This window comes from Tamandua tetradactyla, chromosome 1 (assembly GCF_023851605.1).
Source record: "Tamandua tetradactyla isolate mTamTet1 chromosome 1, mTamTet1.pri, whole genome shotgun sequence".
NCBI lineage: Eukaryota > Metazoa > Chordata > Mammalia > Pilosa > Myrmecophagidae > Tamandua > Tamandua tetradactyla.
Window position 1 is genome coordinate 169,791,844 of NC_135327.1, and position 22,270 is coordinate 169,814,113.

Below are 22,270 nucleotides of genomic sequence, written 5' to 3' on the forward strand. Positions count from 1 at the left end.
TTGTAGGTGTCAGAATGGGAAGCAAACTCAAGTTGCTGCCCCCAATATCCAATACTCAAAGTGCTTCCTTTGAGGAGCTCCACATGTCCCAGCAGAGGCCTGGCTTGGAGAAAACCTGCTGCCCTTTCCCTGAGCTCCCAAATCAAGTCGTGGACTCCATAAGGAGACAGAAGTGCGTTTTGAGTTACCAGGATCCCTGACCCTTTCCTGGGCACCCCTCCACTCCTCACTCATTTTCAGCCCTTCCCTTAAGCCCAGGGGGCACATGGCACCCTCAAGAGGCTTGGGTCTAGAAGTCAGAGAGACTAGGAGCTCTGGGCAGGGTGTTGGGGCAGGAACAAGGTTCCACAGAGAATGGGGTGAAAGAAGGGTGTGTGGTGGGGCCTGGGGAAAGGCAGAGTGTTGATGGCGGTGAGGAGCACAGGGCAACTTCCATTTCCCCAGCCAGCCACATCCCCAAGAGGCTAGGGTCTCTTTCCAGGGTCTCCTCTGTGCCCACTGCCTCTTCTTCAGCCTGCTCTCTTTCTCTGAGTCCACAACTGGCCATTGGGGCTGAAGAGGGTGGAGAGGAAACAGAGACAGTGCTCTGGGATCTCAGCTTTTCTCTTCCGACTATCTTGAATCTCTGCATAGTCTTGGGTGATATCATTTCCAGCTTTTGAGTATTAAGCACTGAGTACGGGGTGCCGGTTTAAATCTGTGGTGGACCCCAGAAAAGTCATGTTCTTGAATCCTCATTCAATATTGCTGGGTGGGAGCATTTTGATTGTTCCCATGGAGATGTGACCCACCCAATTGTGGGTGGTAACTTTTGATTAGTTGATTTCCTTGGAGGTGTGTCTCCACCCATTGAAAGTGGAGTTGCTTACTAGAATCCTTTAAAAGAGGAAACATTTTAGGAAGAGCCCCCTTTTGTGGAGTCACGTGAAAACCAGCAGATGCCGCCATGTTCACCATGTGTCCTTCCAGCTGAGAGAGAAACATTGAACTTCATCAGCCTTCTTGAACCAAGCTATCTTTCCCTGGATGCCTTTGACTGGACATTTCTATAGACTTGCTTTAATTGGGACATTTTCTCGGCCTTAGAACTGTAAACTAGCAACTCATTAAATCACCCTTTTTAAAAGCCGTTCCATTTCTGGTATACTGCATTCCGGCTGCTAGCAGACTAGAACAGTGACCCTCCAGGGTCAGAGTGGAAGGACACGTTATGCGAGTTGTCCTTGCAGATCCTTTCGCATCCTCAGGCATCCTCTTGGGCTCCCCTGAGGCAGAAGCTCACACCTGCCACACGGCTGGCAGAGGCTGGGGCAGCATCAACCTCCAAAGTGGGACTTCTGCTGAGTTTGGTGAGAAAAAAAGTCAAATCAACCCAGCAGGGCCTTTCAGAAGACCCCAGCCCAGAGGCTGTCCACATAACAGCCCATGACCAAAAAACAAAACAAAACAAAAAACACCCGACTTTGTTCCAAAAGGCGTTTAGAGCAGTTTATTCCAGGCTTTGAAAGTCAGGCACTGAGTCTAGGGCTGCCTGATCTATACAAATACCCGTGTGTAAACCCACCGGTTCATCATCAATCTCAGGCCCGCTGGGTCCCTAGACCTGGGAACTCCCCCTCTCGGAGCCGAGGATGGTAGAGTCAAGGTCATAAAGAAGGGAACAGAGCCACCCCTTCCTCCACCATGCTCAGCCCTCACCTCAACCCCTGCTCCCAGCCCAGAGTGGGGATCAGCCTCAGTTTGTCACCTGTACAATGGGGGTGATAGTAGGATTTTCCACAAAGGTCAGATGATGAAATGCATAGGAAGCTTTAGCTCAATGACTGATGTACAGAAAGCACACAATAAATTATGTTGTTGTTGTCGTTTTACTATGATTAATGAGTGAGGGAATCGAAAGGAATGAGAATTGCTATAGCAGATACTTTCGTCAATGCCTGCACTGGCCTGAGTTCAGCTTTAGCTGGGCCCTGCAGCTCCCCTACCCGGTACTCCCCTCTCCACTTGTCTGCCTCAAGGAGCCCTCTCTGCCCACACAGGGCAGCCCCAAAATGAGGGGGGATAAGCGAAAGCCCCAAGAAGCAATTCTCAACCTGTGGGAATGGGAGTCTGTGGGTAAATGCCCCAGCCTTCCAGCCTCCCGCCCTCCGAAGGGGCAACTCTGAGGCGCATTCTCTGTGGGCTTGACCCCTGGTTGCCCATAGTGGTACCTAGATTAGGAAGGAACACTTGACAGGTCTTTTCTCCTTCCCTGTTTCACTCCTGTTTCCCAGAGTCACCTTCCAAGTAAACCATATGCCAGAATCCTCATCTCATGCTCTGCTCTTGTTGCATCCTGAAAGTAAGATATTTGCGAAGAAAATGGGCTTAGTTTTAGAGAATGGGACACTTGTGAGGCAAGGTTCCAGAGAGGTGCAGGAACCACAACCAAAACTCAGAGAAAGACATCTGTGCAACCCCCACGAACGAGGCCGAAGAGAGGAAAGAAGAGAGGTCCTCAGGAAGAAAGGACTGCACTGCGGAGAATGCTTGACACTGAAAAGAGAGCCAGGACAGGAAGAGAAACCTCCTAGGATGAAAGAGTTACAAGATTAATAAAGAAAGAAAGAGGAGGATGAAAATATATATACGTTTAAACAACACTTTATGATTACTAACAGGAAGAAAAAACAGCACAAATCAAAGGGAAGTCTCAATTGTTGAGTGCTTTTCCCATAAAATATCTTTTTACAATAATGAGACCAAATGCTGGCAGTTCTTAACTTCGGCCAAGCACCCACCGCCCAGTTCTGTCAGGTTCGCCGGCTCACAGAGAAGTTGTCTCTGGAGGGGTTTCCCCTCCACTCCTCCAGGGCAATGAACCTGAGGCCAGGCTCTGGCGCAGCAGACGCTTCTCGGGTGGTGCCCAAGAGAGCTGGCACTCTTATATTACAAGCTCATTATTTACACCTGAGCAAGGTCTGCAAAAAGCCTGAACACGACTCTAACTGCTAAGAAATTAAATATTTTACTGGAATTTGATTCATTCTTAATTTGCACAGCAAACTCCTTCTTTTTTAGTCCAAAGGTAGAGGTCAAAACCAACTGTAAAAGAACTTTGAGACAATGAAGGAATTTGGATGTGGATTCTGTGTTTCACGGTAAGGAATTATTGTTAAATTTACTGGGCACGATGATGGCACGACAGTTAATTATTTTTTAAATGCTTCCTTACTTGCTAGAGGTGCCAACTGGGGTATTTTAGGGTAAAATGGCATGATGTTTGGGATTTACCTTAAAATACTTGAGGGGAAAAAGGGGGTATATAAACAAGATCAGCAAAATGTTGATAATGGTTAAAGCCAGGTGATGGGTACGTGAGAGTCCGTTATCCCAGGCCCTCTACTTTTAGGTAAAATGTCTAGAGTAAACCTGTTTTGAAAAGGTACAGTTGTGCCTGTCCTCGACCCTCCTCCCCAGGCCCGGGCATCCCGCATCACTGGGGAGGAGGTGGGGGGGGCCAAGAGAAGAGGAAGAGTATCCAATATGGAACCACGCTGTATGTAACTTCCCACTTGAATTCGCTGCCTGGCACACATCCCAGGGCCTTGAGGGAACGGTAGACTCTCGGTGTGCATGTGAAACAGTGAACCAGACAGAGATTTAGCAAATCAAATGGGGAGAGAGTGGCAAGAGCCAGCTGTAAGGTGTTGGGAGCAAGTTCTGGTGCTCCTAGAAGGAAGCCAAAGGAGTAGCAGACAGGGCATCCTGCCCTGCCCCGTCTCTGCTGAGCCTCGGTATGCCCTGTGGAAGCCACTCACCCACCTCTCCCCCAAGGGGGGTCATGGCCCCCCAGCTTTGCAGCCATCCCTCCAGTTAGGTGTACTGTTCAACAAAGGAGAGAAGCTCTCAGATCGTTTGTGAAGGTTAATGGAATTTCTGTCTCCTTCCTCCACTTTAAGTTGTTGTAAAGTGAGGCATCTTATCCCAACTTCCTAAAGCTTGCCCCTGGGGTCTTGGATCTGGCAGCAGCCTGGTGCAGCCTTATCCCTTTTCTCACTTGTTCAGTTGAGGCCCCTCCTAGTGCCAGCAGCAGATCCCTATTCACCCCGTTCTCCCAACACACACTCTGGAGATGAGCTTCAGGAAATGCAGAGAGCAGGGGACTGAGCTGGGCTGAAGGAGGCAGGGGGACAGGCCAAGGGGCCCACTCAGAAGGTGCAGGAGACTTCCACTTTCAGGTTTCCCCTCAGCTAGCTGTCCAGGCCCCTCGGCACTGAGTGCTGCTGGACCACAGACAGGGTTTTCCTCTCAAAGGCCCAGCTTTTCTTCTCAAGCAACTGTCTCCAAGAAATATCACAGAGCAGAAAACTAGCCTGAAGTTGTGATGCTTCCCCCTGTAATTCCTGGGGATATGCCAACCTTCCATCTTTGTTTATAACACATGAGTATTGATCTGTGGGATAATTAGCAGATGTGGTGTGAGCCAGAGGAGGCAGAGCCTTCTTCACTGCACGGGCCTGAGACGTTCAGAGAAAGGGAAACCTGTGTGCTCCCTTCCTCAACCGGGCTTGACTTGGACCCCAAATCTGGGGTCTGGCAATTATCTGGAACTCGTGGAAACCATCCAGGAACAACCTTCCAATCTTTGGGGTAGAGGGTTTGATGAATCTTTCCACTCTTGGGGGAACATGCAGGGTGTTTCTTATTCATCCCATTTATTGGATAATGTAACTGAGGTCCGGAGACTCACATCTGAGCATTAGAGCCTGGGCTTTCTGATTTGCAGTATCCAGCCATTTATTAATAGATATATGTATTTCTTTACTCAGCTCACCCCTGCCCCAGACACACACATACACATTTCAAGTATCTTCTGCTTGCAACCTGTTCTGGTTTGCTACCTGCCAGAATGCAATACACCAGAAATGGAATGGCTTTTAAAAGGGGGAATTTAAAAAGTTGCAGGTTTACAGTTTTTAGACCATGGAAATGTCCCAGTTAAGGCTGGGACATTTGACAGGTTGGGAGTAGGGTGGTGTGCTGGTTTGAAAGGAAAGTCTATAGAAATATCTGATCTAAGGCATCCAGGGAAACATACATTGGTTCAAGAAGGCCGATGAGGTTCAGGGTTTCTCTCTCAGCTAGAAGGGCACATGGCGAACATGGCGATGTCTGTTAGTTTCCTCTCCAGGTCTCTTGCTTCATGAAGCTTCCCAGGAGGTGTTTTCCTTCTTCATCTCCAAGGGTCACTGGCTGGCGGACTCTGTGGCTCTCTCATCCTTCTGTTGTGGTTCTGCATCTCTCTACTCAAAAGGAACGCTCTCCAAACATCTCCTCTTTTATAGGATTCCAGTAAACTAACCAAGACCCAAGTAGAATGGGTGAAGATTCATCTCCAACTAATCAAGTTTAATACCCACAATTGATTATCACATCTCCATGGAGATAATCTAATCTAGTTTCCAACCTATACTGCTGAATAGGGATTAGGTTGCTCTCACAAGATTGATTAGGATTAAAATATGGCTTTTCTAGAGTACATAAATCCTTTCAAACCAGCACCCCACCCTACTCCCAACCCGTCAGATGGACAGCCAGAAAAGCACTTGCTGGCCATATCACTGTCCTAGCATTGAGAAGCTTGACTCTATTGGTGAACACACACACTCACACAGTATAAGCAGATGCTTGCACAGAGTGTCTCCAGGGTTTGCCCAAGTTCTGCTGCTCTTTCCCGTCAGCATTGCTTGAAGCTCCATTAGTCACCTGTCCTGCTACTTCTCTTGGGTGAAGAGCTCTTTAAATCACAGTCATCACTTCTCCCTTCTCCCCCGTCTACCCTCCCTCCCATTCATATATTTTATTTGTATATTGGTTTATTAATATTTTCCTCCCCCACCCACTGAACAACGTAAGCTATTGGTAGGCAGGGATTTTCTTTTGGATTGTTTTTGTTTACTAATATATTCCCAGCACCAAAACAAGATCCTGGCACATAGTAGGTGTGAAACGAATATTTGCTGACTGATTTGGTGTCCAACTTCAAAAGCTGAGTCCCCAGGTACACTTTGCATTTGGGCCTTTGAGTTTAAGGAAAAAAGAAATACCTTGAGGGGAGGTGGAATTCCGAGGAGGATGTCCACTTAGATGATCACAGGCCAGATATGGCTGCTAAAGCCTTGTGACATGGATAAGATTGCAGGAAGATTTGGAATCAAAAGGTAGAATCTGGCAGAAGACAAATGTGACAATGGAAAATAAGATGCAAGCGGAGACTGGAAAAGTGCTTCTGTATGGAGGGTTGTGCTCTCTTGCCACTGAGAACCCTTCAACCACCATGCAAACAAGCTCAGGCTTGCCTCCTTGAGGCTGAGACACCATGTGGAGAGTGGCCCAACCATCGCAGCATGTGAGTGAGGCCATCTGTGACAGTCAATTTCATGTGTCCGGTTTTCTGATGGAGAAAGCACTGGCTTGATTGTTGCTATGAAGGTACTTTGGGGATTTGAGTCATTAGTCAGTTGATTGCATCTATGGCTAATTATATCTACAATCAACAAAAGCTACTGCCTTCATCCAAATAGCTGAAGATTTTAAAAGGAGAACTGATGACTTCAGCAGTCAGAAAGAACAGTTTCTATCTCTATAGCAGACAGACAGCTTCTCCTGGGGGGTTCATTAAAACCTTCATCAGAGTTCCCAACTTGTGGCTTCTCCTGAGGAATCCAACATCACTTTCTTTGGAGTTTCCAATTTGCAGCCTGCCCGGAATTTTGACCTGTCAAACCCCATGGGAGTAATCCAATTCCTATCATAAATCTCTTAATATTTGCACATTATATATGTATATGTCTCCCGTCTGTTTCCCTGGAGAATATCCATCCTAGACTGTCCAGCCCCAGCCTAGACAGGTAAGAACTGAAGAACCACCCAGTCAACCTACAAAATCACAAGAAAAAAATAATTGTTGTATTAGTCCATTTTGTTATACAAGAAAAACAAACTAATACTGGCCTCCTTGGGAGACAGTGAGTTCCTCATTACTGGAGATGTCCAAGCAGAAGCTGATGACCACCAATTAGGGATTGTATTGATCAGGGCTCTTTTGTTTGTAAGTGAGAGAAGGCTGAATCGAACAGGTTTAAGCAAGCCAAAAGAGATTTATTGGCACAAGTAACTGAAAGTCCAAATGGGTATGTTTGGACTCAAACCAGGTCAACAAGAATTTCTCAGCTCTGTTTTCTTCAATATTGCTTTCATTCTTAGGTGGTGGCAAAGATGACCACCCAAAACTCCAGGCTTAAACTACCCGCACGGCAACTCCCAAGGAAAGAGAATTACTTCCTCATTGTTCCAGCAAATATCCCAGGTCTGACTGTCATTGGCCTGACTTGGATCACATGACTATTGCTGAACCAATCACTGCAGCCAGAAGGATGCAGTACTCTGGTCAGGTTTGAATTGCCCCACTTGGAATGAGAATGTGGAAAGAGTAATTTTCCAAAGGAAAAGAGGGTTCCACTACCAAAAAGAGAGAGGAATGAATTCAGGGAAGGGGAAAATGGCAGATGGCCACTCCAGGAAAGTTCTGAGCTTCTCTTGCCTGGCTGCTCTGAATCCTGACAGTCTTCCAAAGTCTCATTCCCATGTGATTCCCATTTGAATTTCTTTCTAAGAGAAGGAAGAGGGGAAACTGCACTTTGACCCTTTATTTTCATCCTAAGACCCCCACGCCAGCTCTGGCTGCTTCTTAACTTTACAGAGTATCAAATAAAAAATAATAAGTTTGACCCCAGGCTTAGAAAAGGGTAGATTGGTTGCTTTTGTATCTGAGAACTGCTTCTGTTAAGAATGGTTCATATTTTTTGTTATTGGCTGTACCAGATCATGCCTTGAAATTAAATCATCTAAATGGTCATGCAGTCATTGTGATTACTTTACTGGTCTCTCTGCCTTGACTGAGGTCACTCTTTCCCATTGGGAAAATTGGTTCTTTTTTCCCTCCTATATATTGGTGCTCACGTTGTTGCCACTTTACGTTGTGAGGGATGGCTGATTTGGTCACTTTACAGTAAGTGGAACAACATCTTACCATCTAAAAAGGAATTTCACATGCGTTATTGCATTTGGTCTCCACAATAATCAGGGTGAAGGAGGTCAAATGGTGCTATACTAATTTTCTATAGATATGGAAATACAGATTCAGGGAGGTTAAGTCAGTACTTAACAGTCATATAATTATCCTGCCTTGGGTAGTAGGAAAATACTAGCAAGGAGTAAGCAGGCATTTATTCAAGGCTTTATTTAACGAGATTCAGCTCTATTGCTGCCAAGCTAATCAGGGCCACTTCTCCAGCTCTACTTCATCTTACAGGAGAGTATGAACCACAGTAGCCCAGAAGGATCAAAACACAATTCCTGAGCCACAGCGGCATGGACAGCCACGATGGAGCCCAGCCCGGCCTGTAGGCGCTTGTGTTCCCCCCACAACAAGTCCAAGAGACATGGCCCCACCCACTCCCCGGAGAACAGTTCAGGGGAAGCCCCTAGGACCCACACCTAGGGTTCAACCCTGCTGAACCCTACCCAGTCTACTCAGCTTCTTCTCTCCTCCATGGGCCTGGTAGCTGGGGCCACGGATGGGCTGGAGCGTTGGTCACAGAGAGGGAGAAGGCAAGTCTGGGTGGGCCAGGAGTGCTGGGGAAATCCTCCCATTCTCAGGCCTCGTCTCAAGTCCTGACTGGAAACTACAGCCTGAAGTGGTGGAGGTTTCCCTTCCAAGGACTCTCGTCTCCCTACCCACCGCCTTGCCTTTCCTCTCTGTTCCTGTGCCCCTACATTGAAGGACCCGGATGGTGAGGTAGTTGACACCCACCTTGGTTTTCTCTGCTTGTTACAAAGGACAAAAGAGAGGCAGTGTCCCCACGAACCCCCCGGGTCGTGGGAGGAAACCCCCCTGAAAAAGAGGAGACACCTACGCCCCTCCCCCCCATTCCTTGCCCTATCCCTAAGGACCTCCAGACAATCCTTTCTCATCCAGACACTGCCTGTGTCCTGAGCAGACCCCACGGTAGCAGGGCAAACAGTGCCCCCTACAAAAGTAGGCCCTGAACCCTGCCCTTCCCTCCCTTCAGGCCACTGGGGGAGCATGGGCCGGCCAGAAGGAAGAGGGCTCAGTCCCAGAAGCTCTCTGGGAGATCTTCTCGGCTCTGGCCCCAGACCCACGCCAGGGTTTTACTAGGTCGTGGCGCCTTCCCAGCATTGTGGCCTGAGGTGAACAGGACGGGACTTATTAAACCCTGCAGGAGCCCGAAGAGAAGGGGCCCACTTGGCTCATTCTGCCTGGGCTCAGGCGAAGAGTAGACGGACAGGCTGTGTGCTGCTGGGACGCTCCTATTCTGGAAGGCCCTGCCAGGCATGAAGAAAAGAGAAGAAACCAGGAACGCATCTATCTGATAGGATTTGCTTTTCCCCTCTAGGAGAAAAACCCAATCATACCTTCTCTCACTGGAATATCTGCAGTTACCCACACCCGCCCCTATAAGCGGAAAAACAATGCCGAGGCTAACGAAATGACATCACTCTGGGAACCCAAGGCATCCCAGCGCCAATCTTTTTGAAAAGCCCCATGTGGGAAGCCTCAAATTCAATTTGTCTTGTCTTGGGGTGAAATGAGTTTTAAATGTGTTGAATCAAAAATGATATCTCATACACCAGACTTTAGCGAGCCAGAACAAATCCCTTGGGAGAAAAATTACCCTGAAAATTTAAAGTACTCAGGTTGCCAAAGAATTGGGTATTTATGCCACAGTCCAAGCACGAAGAGTCCACATTGGACACCCACGTGTCCCAGACTGGGCCCCAGAGGATTGGGAACCTCAGAAAGAGCTCTGGCCGCTGAGGGTTCAGCCTTAGCAGCTTCCCTCAGGGACGCCTCCTCCCCAGAGGCACCTGCAGCTTCAACTTCTTCCTGCTGGGTCGGGCTGCCACGGCCTGAAGCATTGTAACTTGGGTCTGCTGTCTGGAGCCAGCCTGGCCGAGAGCAAGGGGCAGGGGGCATTTGGAGTGAGGGGAGAAGAGGCTCAGTTTCCACTGGGTTTCCAAGCCTGACAGACACTGATGCTGATAGAAATCCAGTTTGCACATCTTGAAGGGCACTGGATGTTCTCTTCCAAGACAAGCTCGTGGTGTAGAAAGCTCCCGGGATTGGGAGTTGAGTTCTAATCTCAACTGTGATAATAGCTGGCCAGTGTCAAGGGTCTTGGGCAAGTCCCTTCCACTCTCTAGCCCTTAGCTGAGAAAACAAGGAGTTGGATTTGAATGACACCAATTCAAAGGTCTCTTTCAATTCTATGACTAATGTATTTTTCTTTCCCTTTGCTCTCTCTTTCTGGAATCTGTAAAACTCTGTAAATAAGAGAGCAGTCTTTCACATCCCTGCTTAGGTTTGAATCCCAGTTCTGCCATATTCTGTGTGACCTGAGCAAGTAACTTAACTTCTCTTTCCATTTCCTCATCTGTTAAATAAGGATGATGATAGTACCAATCTCATAGCCTCGTGAAAGGATAAGATGCATTAATATGTGCAAATGACTTTGAAGAGCTCCAAGCACGTGTATTTATTGAGCAACTACTAGATGCCATGCTCTGTACTAGGCAGCAGGACACAGAAATGAGCCAGAAAGCCATGCCCTTCCGGTTGTCATCATCTCCTCGCAAAGCATTCCCAGGAGGCCCCTCTCTGATGGGCACATGTTTGCATCCCTAGGGGTGGAATGATTCCAGGCATGCTGCCTCTGGTGTGGGCTGGACAGGGAGCAGGTCCCACTGCACATCTCCAAAGGACATGCCAGCACCTTGAGGTTTCTACTTTTTTCCTTCCCTGACAATTTACTGTTTTCCCCTCTCCTGATTCCACTTCAAGTCAAACTTCAAAGAGACTAGAAATAAATAAAATCTCCAGCAAAAGAGGCTTTCCTCCTCCCTCACTCCTTTTTCTCTCCAATTCACTCCCTAGTCTCCACTTGCTTATTGCATTACTCCATCTCACAGCCTTGCTCCAGTTTGGAGAGCTCAGATCCCTCGGTGCCTCCCTGCTCTCCTAAGATCACACTCTGGCCTCGCTTTTCCTAGAACCCAATGCAGCCATAATCTCCTTGGTTAGTGAGGACATTCACTGCAGGAACATTCAGCTGTGTTTTCCCAGGGGATGGGGGTGGGAGCCAGAGAAATTGCTCAGCTCCTGCGCAGTTGGCAGGGAAGGTAATAGGGATTAATCTGGGCACTGCCAAATGCAGATGAATCCCCAGCCCAGGAGAGAAGAAAAGCAGCTGCTGTCTCAGGGCCCAGTTGTGGTCTGCAGAAAGGTTCTGAGAAAGAAATTAGGCTTTGGCCCTGAAGAGGCAACCCCAGGGGATTAAGTCCACTAGGCTGGATGTCCTGGGCTGCCCACCCAGCCTGGCCAGGAGAGCTGGGTGATGTTTGACTTTGATAGACATGTTGGATTGCTGGCAAGGCAAGTGTTCACACCCAAATGCTCATTGGCTGTTTAAGGAATTCCCAAAATCCCTTGCTGGAGCCTGCATTATGTTAAACATTTCTACAGGAATCCTGTGGTCTCCTTTGCCACTATGTTCATCCTTGGATTGCCAGGAGGTAGGGGTGTTGGGCGGAAGGGTGCAAAATAGCAGCCCTTTGGCCAATTCTGGCAGGTTCTGGGTAAGCAGATTAAATTAGGGTACATGAGAAACTGGGGGGGGGAGATAGTTGTTTGCAAGCATGTATTGAGAACCTACTATGGGTCAAGCTTGTGCCAGACTCTGTGAAAATAAAAACAAATAGGAGCAAATCAAGATGGTCAGAGCCTAGCGGGGCACTGAGGCACAGAGAGAAAAGCAGGGCCCCTAAACTGGGCAAGACAAGTGACCGTGGTCTTTGCTGACCTGGTATCCCGGCCACCAGCCCCACCTTCCCACCCCAAGTCTCCTCTGCAGGTGTCATAATCCTTTTAGGGTATTATTGAGGAATAAAGGGTTACCTGCCGCATAATCTGTTTAAGGAAGAAATTCATGAAGCCTTCAACCCTCCAATGGTAAAGGGGTGAGGCTATAAGGGCAAAGTTTTAGGGACCCTTACAGATGAGGGGGTAGTTCCCCGAAAATCACATGCTGTTCTCGGGTAGGACATTTGGGATCTGGTCCATGCACTGTCACATTCAAGCTGGATGAGCTTGGGCAAGTCACCAAAGCTCTCCAAGCTCCTTCTCTGTGTTTCCGTGTAGCTTAGCAGAGATGATGTGTGTGACAGGAAAGGAAAAAGCACGGGCCCTGGGCGCCTGGCCGCCACTCCGCGGTCCGAACTTTATATGAATCACTGTTTACTCTTCATTTACATGTAAATAGTTGTTGCAAATAATGACCTATTTAATGAGGGGAAACAGAAGAAAAGGATTGCTTGGGCTGAATGAAGTGTGTGTGTGTATAAGAAGATGGGGGAGGCTGAATTTGTGACTGCCACATTTTGGCCCTGTGTCTCAGAGGACCACGTGTCGGAAAAGCCGACTTTGAGAGTTGTCCAAAACCAGCTAGACGGGAACCAAGACCGCCGCGGCTCCCGGGCCGGGGGAAGCCCCGCGTCTCAGGCCGGGCCGCCCGCGCGTGTCTGCAGATTAACCCCGATTGTGCCCGGCACGGGCTAACTGCCCCGCAAACGCCGGCCGATACTCCTCTGCCCACACCCCGCCATGAGGATGTGATCTGGCCACGATGACGCTCGCCTTTGAGCCCTTCCCTCGCCTTCCACGCGCCCCGCGGAGCCCGACGCTGTCTCCGAGCTCGGGATAGCGAACTCGCCGGGTTCTCTGGGGCCCGCTGCGCCTAGCCCGGGAAGCGCCGCCGCCCGAGGCCGCGGTTTCTCACTCCGCCCTCCACTGCAGGCGCCGCGGGGAGGGGCGAGCAGAAAGGCAGGGCCCGAGATCGGGGAGCCTGAAGCCGCTGCGTTAGGTCAGGGCTTTCCTGGAGGGGCTCCGAAAGGGGTGTGCAGCGAGGCGTGAGAGCTAATAAGGACTCCCACTGGGACGGACGCCCGACACCGGAATTCAAATTCTGACGTTTGCTTTACTTGCTGTGTGGCTCTGGACACACGTGCTCACTACTCTGGGTGGCTGTTTCCTCATATAAAAACTCCGCGGATGCAAGGGTGGTTCAGTGGTAGAATTCTTCACCCCCAGGTGGGAGACCGGATAGATTCCCGGCCGCTGCACTACCCCCTTCCCCTACCAAAAAAAATTCACCAAATGGTTCTGCAGTAAGGGAATACTCACATGGAAAAAGAATGAAATGTGACTCCCACCATAGAGCATACAAAAAAAAAAAAAAAAAATGGAAGTGAATTTTATTGGTTGTGGTTAAGTTTGGCTAAGATTTTGAGTAGTTTTCTTATCATATATACCCATGCAAAACAAGATTTTTTTGTTTGCTTTTAGTGAGAGGCTATAAAAAAATTTAATCATCAAAAAAAAAATCTGTATGCTGGACTACATTCTTAGGTCTGTTTTAGATCTTATGTTCTATAATTCCATAAATAAATGTATTAACTGGGAAGACACCCCATAAATCATTGAGCAGCCACAATAATTTACCACTGAGCCAACATGTCAATATAAAAATCTTGAAAAACAAGTTTTAGTTCATATGCCAACTCAGATGTATTTGGTAGAGGCTATCAGGAGTAATCTTGAGAAGGGGTCTGAAGCCATTTCTGGGTTCAGCAGGAGACAGAAACTTAAAGGCAGAGGCCTGGGTTCGGATGCCAGCTGGGCACCTGAACACGCAATTGCTTGCTTGGGAAAGTCACTGGATCTTTCCTGGCTCAGAGGACCATATTGGTGACGGCCTCCCGGGTTTGGTTGGGAGGACGGAGTGATCTGAGATAATCCACTAAAATGCTCAGCACAGGGCCTGGCACTTAATCAACACTCCACAGTAGCCAGGGCTGCCTCGGGTGGGCGCGGGGGTAAGGAGCAGGACGCGGCGGCACAGGGGGCTTCCTCTCGACATTATCTTGCTTCTCTGAATCAGGAATCCCTGGGGTTGCTCTGCCTGTTTCTCCCAGAAAAGAGGATTGAGGATCTCCCAAGGTTGGAATCGAATCGTTCCAAGTGGCATGATGAGATGCCACTCTACCCCCAAATCGCCGTGTGTCCCGGCCCTATGCCCTTTTTTCTTCCCCCCCCCCCCCGAAGGGGATTTATCACGGCAGGAAGAGCCTTTGCGAGCACCGCCCTCTACTCTGCATAGGACCCACCCTGCACCCCTTTCTCGAGCTGAAGAGCGGGAACCCTGCTCTGGCCCTGCCCGGGTGTCTGCCTGGCGTGGGTGGGCTCCGGTACCCGTGCCCCGCCCGGATTCCCGCCTCCGGATCCCGGGACTGGCGCAGCGCTGCGGGATCTGCGGCGCGCCGCCCGCACCAGCGAGAGGGACGCGCGGCCGCCGCCGGGCGGTGTTGGCGCGGTGCGGGGTGGTGTTGGCGCGGTGCCGCGCACCGACTTGCTGGGTTTGGGGAAAGATTTTCAACCGCTCAGCAAATATCCCTTTATTGTTGTGGGTTTTGTCTGTTGGCTCTTTTCCCCCATTCTTTTTCCTTCTTCCCGAGTCAGCAATGCCAAGCCCAGCGAAGCAGATGGGGTGAAGGGGGAGAGACGCTCCCAGGGGTCCCGCAAGTCCCGCTGCATCGGCGGCCTCTCGTCCCTGCGCAAGCTGCGGGTACCCGCGCGTCTGGACCTCTTTGCTGCCGAGGCAACCGTGTGTCCGCCCCACGAGGACCTGGGCCGAGGGCACCGGCGCGGGAGGGTTGGGCGCCAGACCTGGGGGGCTCGGCCTGCCTGCGGCTCCCTTCCCTGCACTGGCTCCCCCTTTCAGTCCAGCTCATGGTACCTGGTTGACGTTGGATCCTTTTCTAAATGCTTTACATTTAACTCATTTAATTCTCACCACAGCTCTATAAGTAGTTCCTATTATTATCCCACATTGTCTTTGTCAGCACCCGATCCAAGGAATGAGAGTATAGCAAACCGTCTACACAGTAATTTTTCATCTGAGCATTAAGATTTGAAGGGTTATTTAGAAGGTCCCAGCCCACAAAAATATTATACTACACTCAGGTCTAACAGCCTGCCACGCAGGGTTCTTTCATTTGGATTCATTGCTGTCCCCAGTCAGACTTAGGCAGAAAAGTCTGTCAGGACTTTATGTGAATACAAGTATATCTTATGCAATATTTGAGATATAGTTATATTTCTTAAAAATGATCCTTTCATCTGAAGTTCAATTTAACTGGGTGTCCTGTATTTTTATATTCTAAATCTGGCAATTGCAGCCCTCTGCTGGAGAGTTTATCCTGTAGGGAATGGGAGGCCCTTGGAGAATGAACCAAACTACTCGGAACCTCAGTCTCCTTATCTGCAAAAGGGGGCTGTGTTAGTCAGGGTTCTCTAGAGAAACAGAACCAACAGGAGAGCTCTGTAAATATGAGATTTATAAAGGGGTCTCACGCAACCATGGGAATGAAAGATTCCAAAATCCATAAGGCAGGCTATGAAGCTGGCAGCTCTGATAAAGGGTCTGGACAAACTTCACAGGAGAAGCTCACTGGCTCAAGAAACAGTGAAAGAGTCTCTCTTCTTCCTTAAAAACCTTCAACTGATTGGATTATGTCTTTGTGGAAGATGCTCCTTAGTTGATTGCAGATGTAATCAGCCACAGATGCAGTCAACTGACTGATAACTTAATACACCAGCCTTACAGTTTATCAACCAGCCACGAAATATCCTTGCAGCAATGGTCAGGCCACTGCTTGCCTGACCAGAAAACTGGGCACAATCACTTGGCCAAGTTGACACCAGAACCTACCCATCACAGGGACACCACACCCAACTCACACTATTATGTAAGAGTCAGATGAAAGAATGATTGTGAAATTCTTATACATTAAGAATGAATGATCAACAAGGGACTGTGGACCTGAACCTGCGGCAGCTGGGAAGGAAAAAAGCAGGAGTCAAGGGCGAGAAAGGAGGCAGAATCAACTGAGCTCAGAGAAGGCTGGTTGTAGGAGGGGTTGGGAAGGGAGATTGAAGCTCTGGTCAGGGTGAGTGGCACTGAGGACCATTTATTAGGGTGAGGAATCTTGGGGAGGAGCAGGGAAGTAAGTGGACGTGAGATCCATTTAGGTTGAGTTTGAGGCGCCTGCAAGATACCCATGGGGACTATGGAGAGTAGATGGCTCCAGGGATGGTGCTCAGGAGGTAACCTGAGGAGGATAAATAGACCACTGGGAGGCACCAGCATGTAAAGTCACTAAGGCTTGGGGGTAGGCAAGCTGCCCCGGGAGAGCGGAGAGTGTGGTAGGGAGGAGAGAGTCCGGAGGCAGACCCCTGGGGAACATGGCATGTAAGAGAGGAGAAGGGGGAGAGGAGTCCTAGAGAAATCTAAGCCGCAGCAACCGAGTGCAGAAGCAGAAACCAGGAGCCACCTGTAAGGGGGCAGCATGTGGGGGCCCGAGGGTGGAGGCTGTCTTGAGAACAACGGTGTGGACACCCCTGGGAGGTCAAGCCGGAGGAGACACAGACGTGCCCACTGGCTTTGGGGACTGGCTGGCCACTGGCAACCTGAGAACCCATCCAGCACCCTGCTAGGCAGAGTAGAAACTGGAGCAGACTGAGGAGGGTGAGCAGGGGAAGAGGCAGCAATAGGATTCTGGAAACAAGTTTGCATAAGGGGAGAAGGGATAGGGGTGATGGCTCCGTGGGGAGATGGCCTGAGCGTGAGAGGGAAGGAGATAGATTTGAATTCTGAGAACCTAGAGAGGCGTGGGATAAAAGTCCTAAGGAGGTGGTGAAACCCAGAATTCAGAGCACCTGGTACTCTGGCCTCAGAAGGATGGGTGTCTTCCGGGGGCGTGTGGATATGTGGGTTTGCAGACCCAGAGAGGAGGAAAGGGAGTTTCTTTGAGGCATTTATCTTGCCTCTGATGCAGGGGACGAGTATCAAATACTGATACTGTAGGCAAAACTGGAGGGGCTGGCCTGGCCGATGCTGGACCATCTCAGAAAGCCATTTGTTAAATGTCCAAGAATTTTGCTAGCCACGGTGTTAAACACAGCTATTATTAGCCAGTAAATTATAATAGAATCATACAAATATGCCTAACTAGTTATTGACGAAAACTCAAAAGCATTCAACAGAAGAACGATCTCACTGAAGAGGATATACACATGACAAATAAATACATGAAAAGCTGTTCAAGATCCTCAGTCATTAGGGAAATACAAGTGCAAACCACAATGAAATATCCCTGCACACCTACCAGAATAGCTAAAATTAAATTACCACTGATAAGACTGGAGGCTGATGAAGACGTAGAGAAACCGAACACCCACATATTGCTGCTGGGAATGCAAAATGGTAGAGCCACTCTGGAAAAGAGCTGGGCAGTTTCTTAACAAAACTAAACCTGCGCTCACTATTTGCAATTGCACCACTGGCCATTTATCCCAGAGCAGTGGAAAGTTTGCTTAAACACCTGTACACAAATGTTCATAGCAACTTCATTCATAACAACCCCAGGTGGAAACAACCTGATGTCCTTCAACAATAAACTGTGGCACACCCACACAGTGGAATACCACTCAGCAGTAAACGGAACAAACTATTGATAGATGCAAAACTTGGGTGAATCTCCAGGGCGTTATTTATGCTCAGTGAATGAGTGAAAAAACCAATCCCAAAAGGTTACATACTGCATGAGTCAAGTTATATAACACGCTTGAAATGACGAAATTATGGAGTTGGAGACAGATTAGTCGTTGCCAGGGGTGAGGGAAGGCAGAGAGAGGGAGGCGGCTGCGCCACTGAAAGAGTGGTATGAGGGATCCTTGTGATGGAAGAGTAGCTTTTTATCTTGACTGGGATGGAGGGGACACAAATCTAACCCATGATAAAATTGCATGACACTAAATACACAAATGTATGCACACACAAGTAAATGCAAGTAAAACTGGGGAAATCGGAGTAAGAGTGGTAGATTGTGCCAATTTTCCAGTTTTGAAATTGGGTGAGGGGCAGAGTGGACATCTCTCTATTATTTCTTATAGCTATATGTGAATCTACAAGTGCCCCAGAGTACGCTGTTTTAAAATATTAAATTAGAAAAACTTAAAATTAAATAAATTATATTTTAAAATATAATACATACTAAAAACTCATCACTTCCTAATTATTTTACCATACTTCACTATCTCTTGAGGGTTTTTATGTCTATTGTATCAACATGGTAGAAATCATGACATCACACTGATAGCTTGAAATACGCTGTGATGGGAGTGTTTACATCACGAGAACTGTCCAACACCACAAGAACTTTCCCAGCTACCTCCAGAGCCGGTTGTTAAACATTTGCCAGCACACCTCTAGGCTGGCCTGCTTGTCAGTCTGAGAAGGTGGAGTAGTCGTTGGGGAGGATAGAAGCAAGAGAACTGGAAGTAGTAGGATTGCTGGGCACTGTTGCGGGCCCAGCTGGGGGTGGAGACGATGTCTTCACTGGAAACCAGCCTGCCAGGCTTCATCTCAGGCCTTTACCTGCACATGTCCAGGGTTGCGGTTTTGCCAGGTGCCTAAAAGGGAAAGACAATGGGGAGAGAGAGTTAGGATATGAGCACTTAGTGCTTGAAGCTGGAGCATAGAATCTGAGCTGGGAAGTGAAGGCAGCAGGGACCAAGGGATGGGAACAGAGTGGGAGTGTCCAAGGGCTGAGGAGCGGGATGTTATGGATAAACGAGGTAGTGAGTTGAAAAGGTGGGGGGTGCAGTGAGAGCGCACTGCCACTGAAGGTACTATTTCAGGAGTGGCATGGTCCTGAGATTACAGACGTCCACAGCATGACCATTGCAGTGGGGGCTGGAGTAGAGAGGAGTGGAGAAGAGGGTCCTACGGATGAGGAGGTCCAGAATCAGCGACCATGGGAAGGTTATGTCCATGGAGGCGGATGTATCCTGGGATTGTGGCAGGTTAGAATAAACACTGGGAGAAAGAGAAGGGAGAATGAAGGAGAGAGGAAGCGAGGCAGGGAGAGGAGGATACAAGAGAAAAGTAAGAACATTTCTTAGGAGAGCCAAAAAAGGGAGACTAATGTAAAGCTGGAAGATGCTTTGGGACATCACTTAATGATACTAAATGTCTATTTTAATGTAAAAAAAAGACTAAAGGATAAAGGTGGGGAGACAGAGAGGTACAGGAACATAGTTTGTGTTTACTGTTGAAGTTAAGTTGGCATCAAACCAAACAAGATTGTTTGAGATTTAGGATGTTAAATGTAAGCGCCATGGTAATCACAAAGAAAATATCAGAGACTACACAAACTCAGAGAGACAGAAGCTGGAGGGCAGGTCATCAGGGGTGGGGGGCAGGGGCAATGGGAGATAACGCAGAATAAGTGCAGGGTTTCGGTTTGGGGATACGCGAAATCTCTCGTAACGGATGGTCATGAGGGGACTGCAGCATTGCGAACGGGATTAATCCCACTGAATTAGTCCCACTTGAGAGGGATTGGGATGGGAAGATTTATGTGGTATATATGTTTCCACAAGTAAAAGAAGGAAGGGAGGGAGAAAAAACTACAGAGATAATGACAAGTAAATGCCATACATGATTCTGGATTGGGTCTAAGGGTGGAGGAGAAAAAGCCCATAAAAGTATTGTGTCAGTTTGAAATTATGATGTACCCCAGAAAAGCCATGTTTTAATCCCGATTCAGTCTTGTGGGAGCAGCTGTTTCTTTTCATTCCTAGTTAGTACTGTGGGTTGGAAACTTGATTAGATTATCTCCACAGAGATGTGGTATGCCAAATTTTGAGTGTGACATTTTGATTAGAGGGGGATGTGACTACATGCATTCCAGGTGTGTCTTCATTAGCTTACTAGAATCCTTTAAAAGAGGAGATATTTTGTAGAAATGACAGACACCTCAGAGCCAAAAGAACTTCACAGCAGAGCTGACACAGATGTCAACACGTGGAGAACAGAGATGCAGATGTTAGGAGATGCTTGGAGCCCAGCAGACATAGCCATGAGATGTTATGCAAGCCAGAGCCTAGAGAGACAGATGCCAGTCACGTGACTACCCAGCTGACAAAGGTATCCTGATCCATGGACCTTCCTTCAATTAAGGTGACCTCTTGTTGGTTCTTTAATTTGGACACTTTCACTTCCTTAGAACTGTAACTGGTAACTTATTAAACTTCCTTTTCGTAAAAGCCATTTCAAGTTCTGGTATATCACATTGCAGCAACTTACTAACTAAACAAACATCATTGAAACATAAGAAAAAATTGGAATTTTTTTTCAACATGTAAGCTTTATAAACTTTACAAGACTGTAAGCTTTATATCAATGTTATATTTCTTGAACTTAATAACTGCACTTAAGATGGTTATGTAAGTGAATAGCCTTCTTCTTGGGACTGTCCATGGAAGTATTATGTGTTCAAGTAGAATGTGTACAGCCCCTTCAAGCCAGATTGCCTGTTGAAGGGAGGACAGGGTAGAAGGTGTTAGTGCATTTAATGCTCCAATAGCGGGATTTCAGCTCTCAGCACATGGTTTTCTCATTGGTGGAGAAAAGCCCTTCCTTTGCTCCTCAAATCACCCCTTGGGCACCATCCGCTCCTCCAGGCGGTGTGGCTGGACCCCACTTCTACTCCTTGCTGTTGGCTAATTAGCCAAAAACTACCAGACATCGTGCCAAGCTCTTTCACAGTCCATGACCTCCTTCCAGCCCTTGGAGGGCAGGGGAGGGGGGGGCGGCTATTGTTATGTCCAGTGTATAAATCAGGCCCTTTGGGTTCAGAGAGGGCCCAAGCAACCCCGCTCACCAGGGGGTGGGCCTGGCCCTGAGTACCTGAGCCTACCACCCCATACGTGCTCACCACAGGTCCTGGGACGGTCCCAGCCAGTCACGCTCTTCTTCTCACCTGCTCAGAGCTGGACCAATTAATCCCTTTGGACAAGCACTTCCCAAATCTGGTCACAAAGCTTGTGCCTAATCAATTATTTCTCTTGTTCTGTAGATAGAGGTGGTGAAAGAAAAACCCACAGATTCCACTTTGAAAAGAATTTCATCTGGAGGCAAAGGAGGGGTAGAGGGAGGAGAGAAGAATATATAAAATGATTCAGAAACAGCTGAACTTTGAAAAACTGAAGAAAAATAGCTTGGGCACTGCAAAGAAGTGCATTGTTAAATGCAGCTATGCCAAGGGATTGAAAAATTGCTCCTGAGTAGAGGACATCCGTGAAGGGAGCAGTTCAACTGACAGAGCAGACAGAAGAACTGCTGGGAGGACAGTTTGTTCGGAGGCAGCAAAGGAAACTCACTGCATATTCTTTTTTTTTTTTTTTTTATTAATTAAAAAAATTAACTAACACAACAATAGAAATCAATCCATTCTACATATGCAATCAGTAATTCTTAATATCATCACATAGGTGTATGGTCATCATTTCTCAGTACATTCACTGCATATTCTTAATCACTGAATTCCAGGAGCTCATTAAATTGTGCAACCACTAAATGATATAACCACTAAATATAACACATACCAAATATTGCGTCCACTAAATACTACGGCCACCAACCACAGCTTCTGAATATCACAGTCACTAAATACTAAGGCACTAAATACTCTGGCCGCTAAAAACTAGAGCAATTGAAACTTACATCTCAGACATAAACTACTAATATTATTACTCCAGTAGACTGGGCCTAAGAAAGACCAATAATGTTTGTTGAAAGAATAACAGCCTTAGGAGAGGATGGTGGAGTAGGAAGCTTCAGGAATCAGTCCTTTCACTAAAATAACTATTGAACTGGCAGGAACTGAATGCATCAGCTCTTTTGAAACTCCAGAGCTAGTGGAACACTGTGCAGCACTCAGGGAGCAGCATGAGGAAGAGGGTAAATTGTGATAAGTACCAGTTTCACCCTTCCTCCAGCAGCTACGGTCCTCTCTCCCCTAGGCTTGTGGCAGGCAGCAGTGGGGACCAGAGCTCAGGTCGTAGTACATCTTTCTGGTGCCAGGGTGAGTCATAAAGACCTAGTCCTCTAAACTCCAAAGGCGGTCCTCCACCTTCGAGTCAGCTACTTCAGATCGCTAGGGGCCAGCTTTGAGGGGGGCCATTGCTCCAACCTGCACTGGGCAAAGGGAGCACAGGAATATTAAAGACAGTAACCTTCCTCAG

The 22,270-nt window shown here is 47.9% G+C and overlaps 1 protein-coding gene across 2 annotated transcripts in view; it reads right to left on the minus strand.

Annotated features, from left to right (window-relative positions):
* Window positions 1-17,691: 17,691 nt before the first annotated feature.
* The window catches only part of RBM28 (RNA binding motif protein 28), a 71,560-nt gene continuing 66,981 nt past the window's right edge, over window positions 17,692-22,270 (minus strand). The window contains exon 19 of one of the 2 annotated variants that reach the window (XM_077124647.1): window positions 17,692-18,652. In XM_077124647.1, the coding sequence (XP_076980762.1) occupies window positions 18,614-18,652 (39 nt within the window). In that variant the 3' untranslated portion in view covers window positions 17,692-18,613. The remainder of the gene's footprint in view (window positions 18,653-22,270) is intronic. The other variant, XM_077124558.1, reaches the window with a different exon arrangement.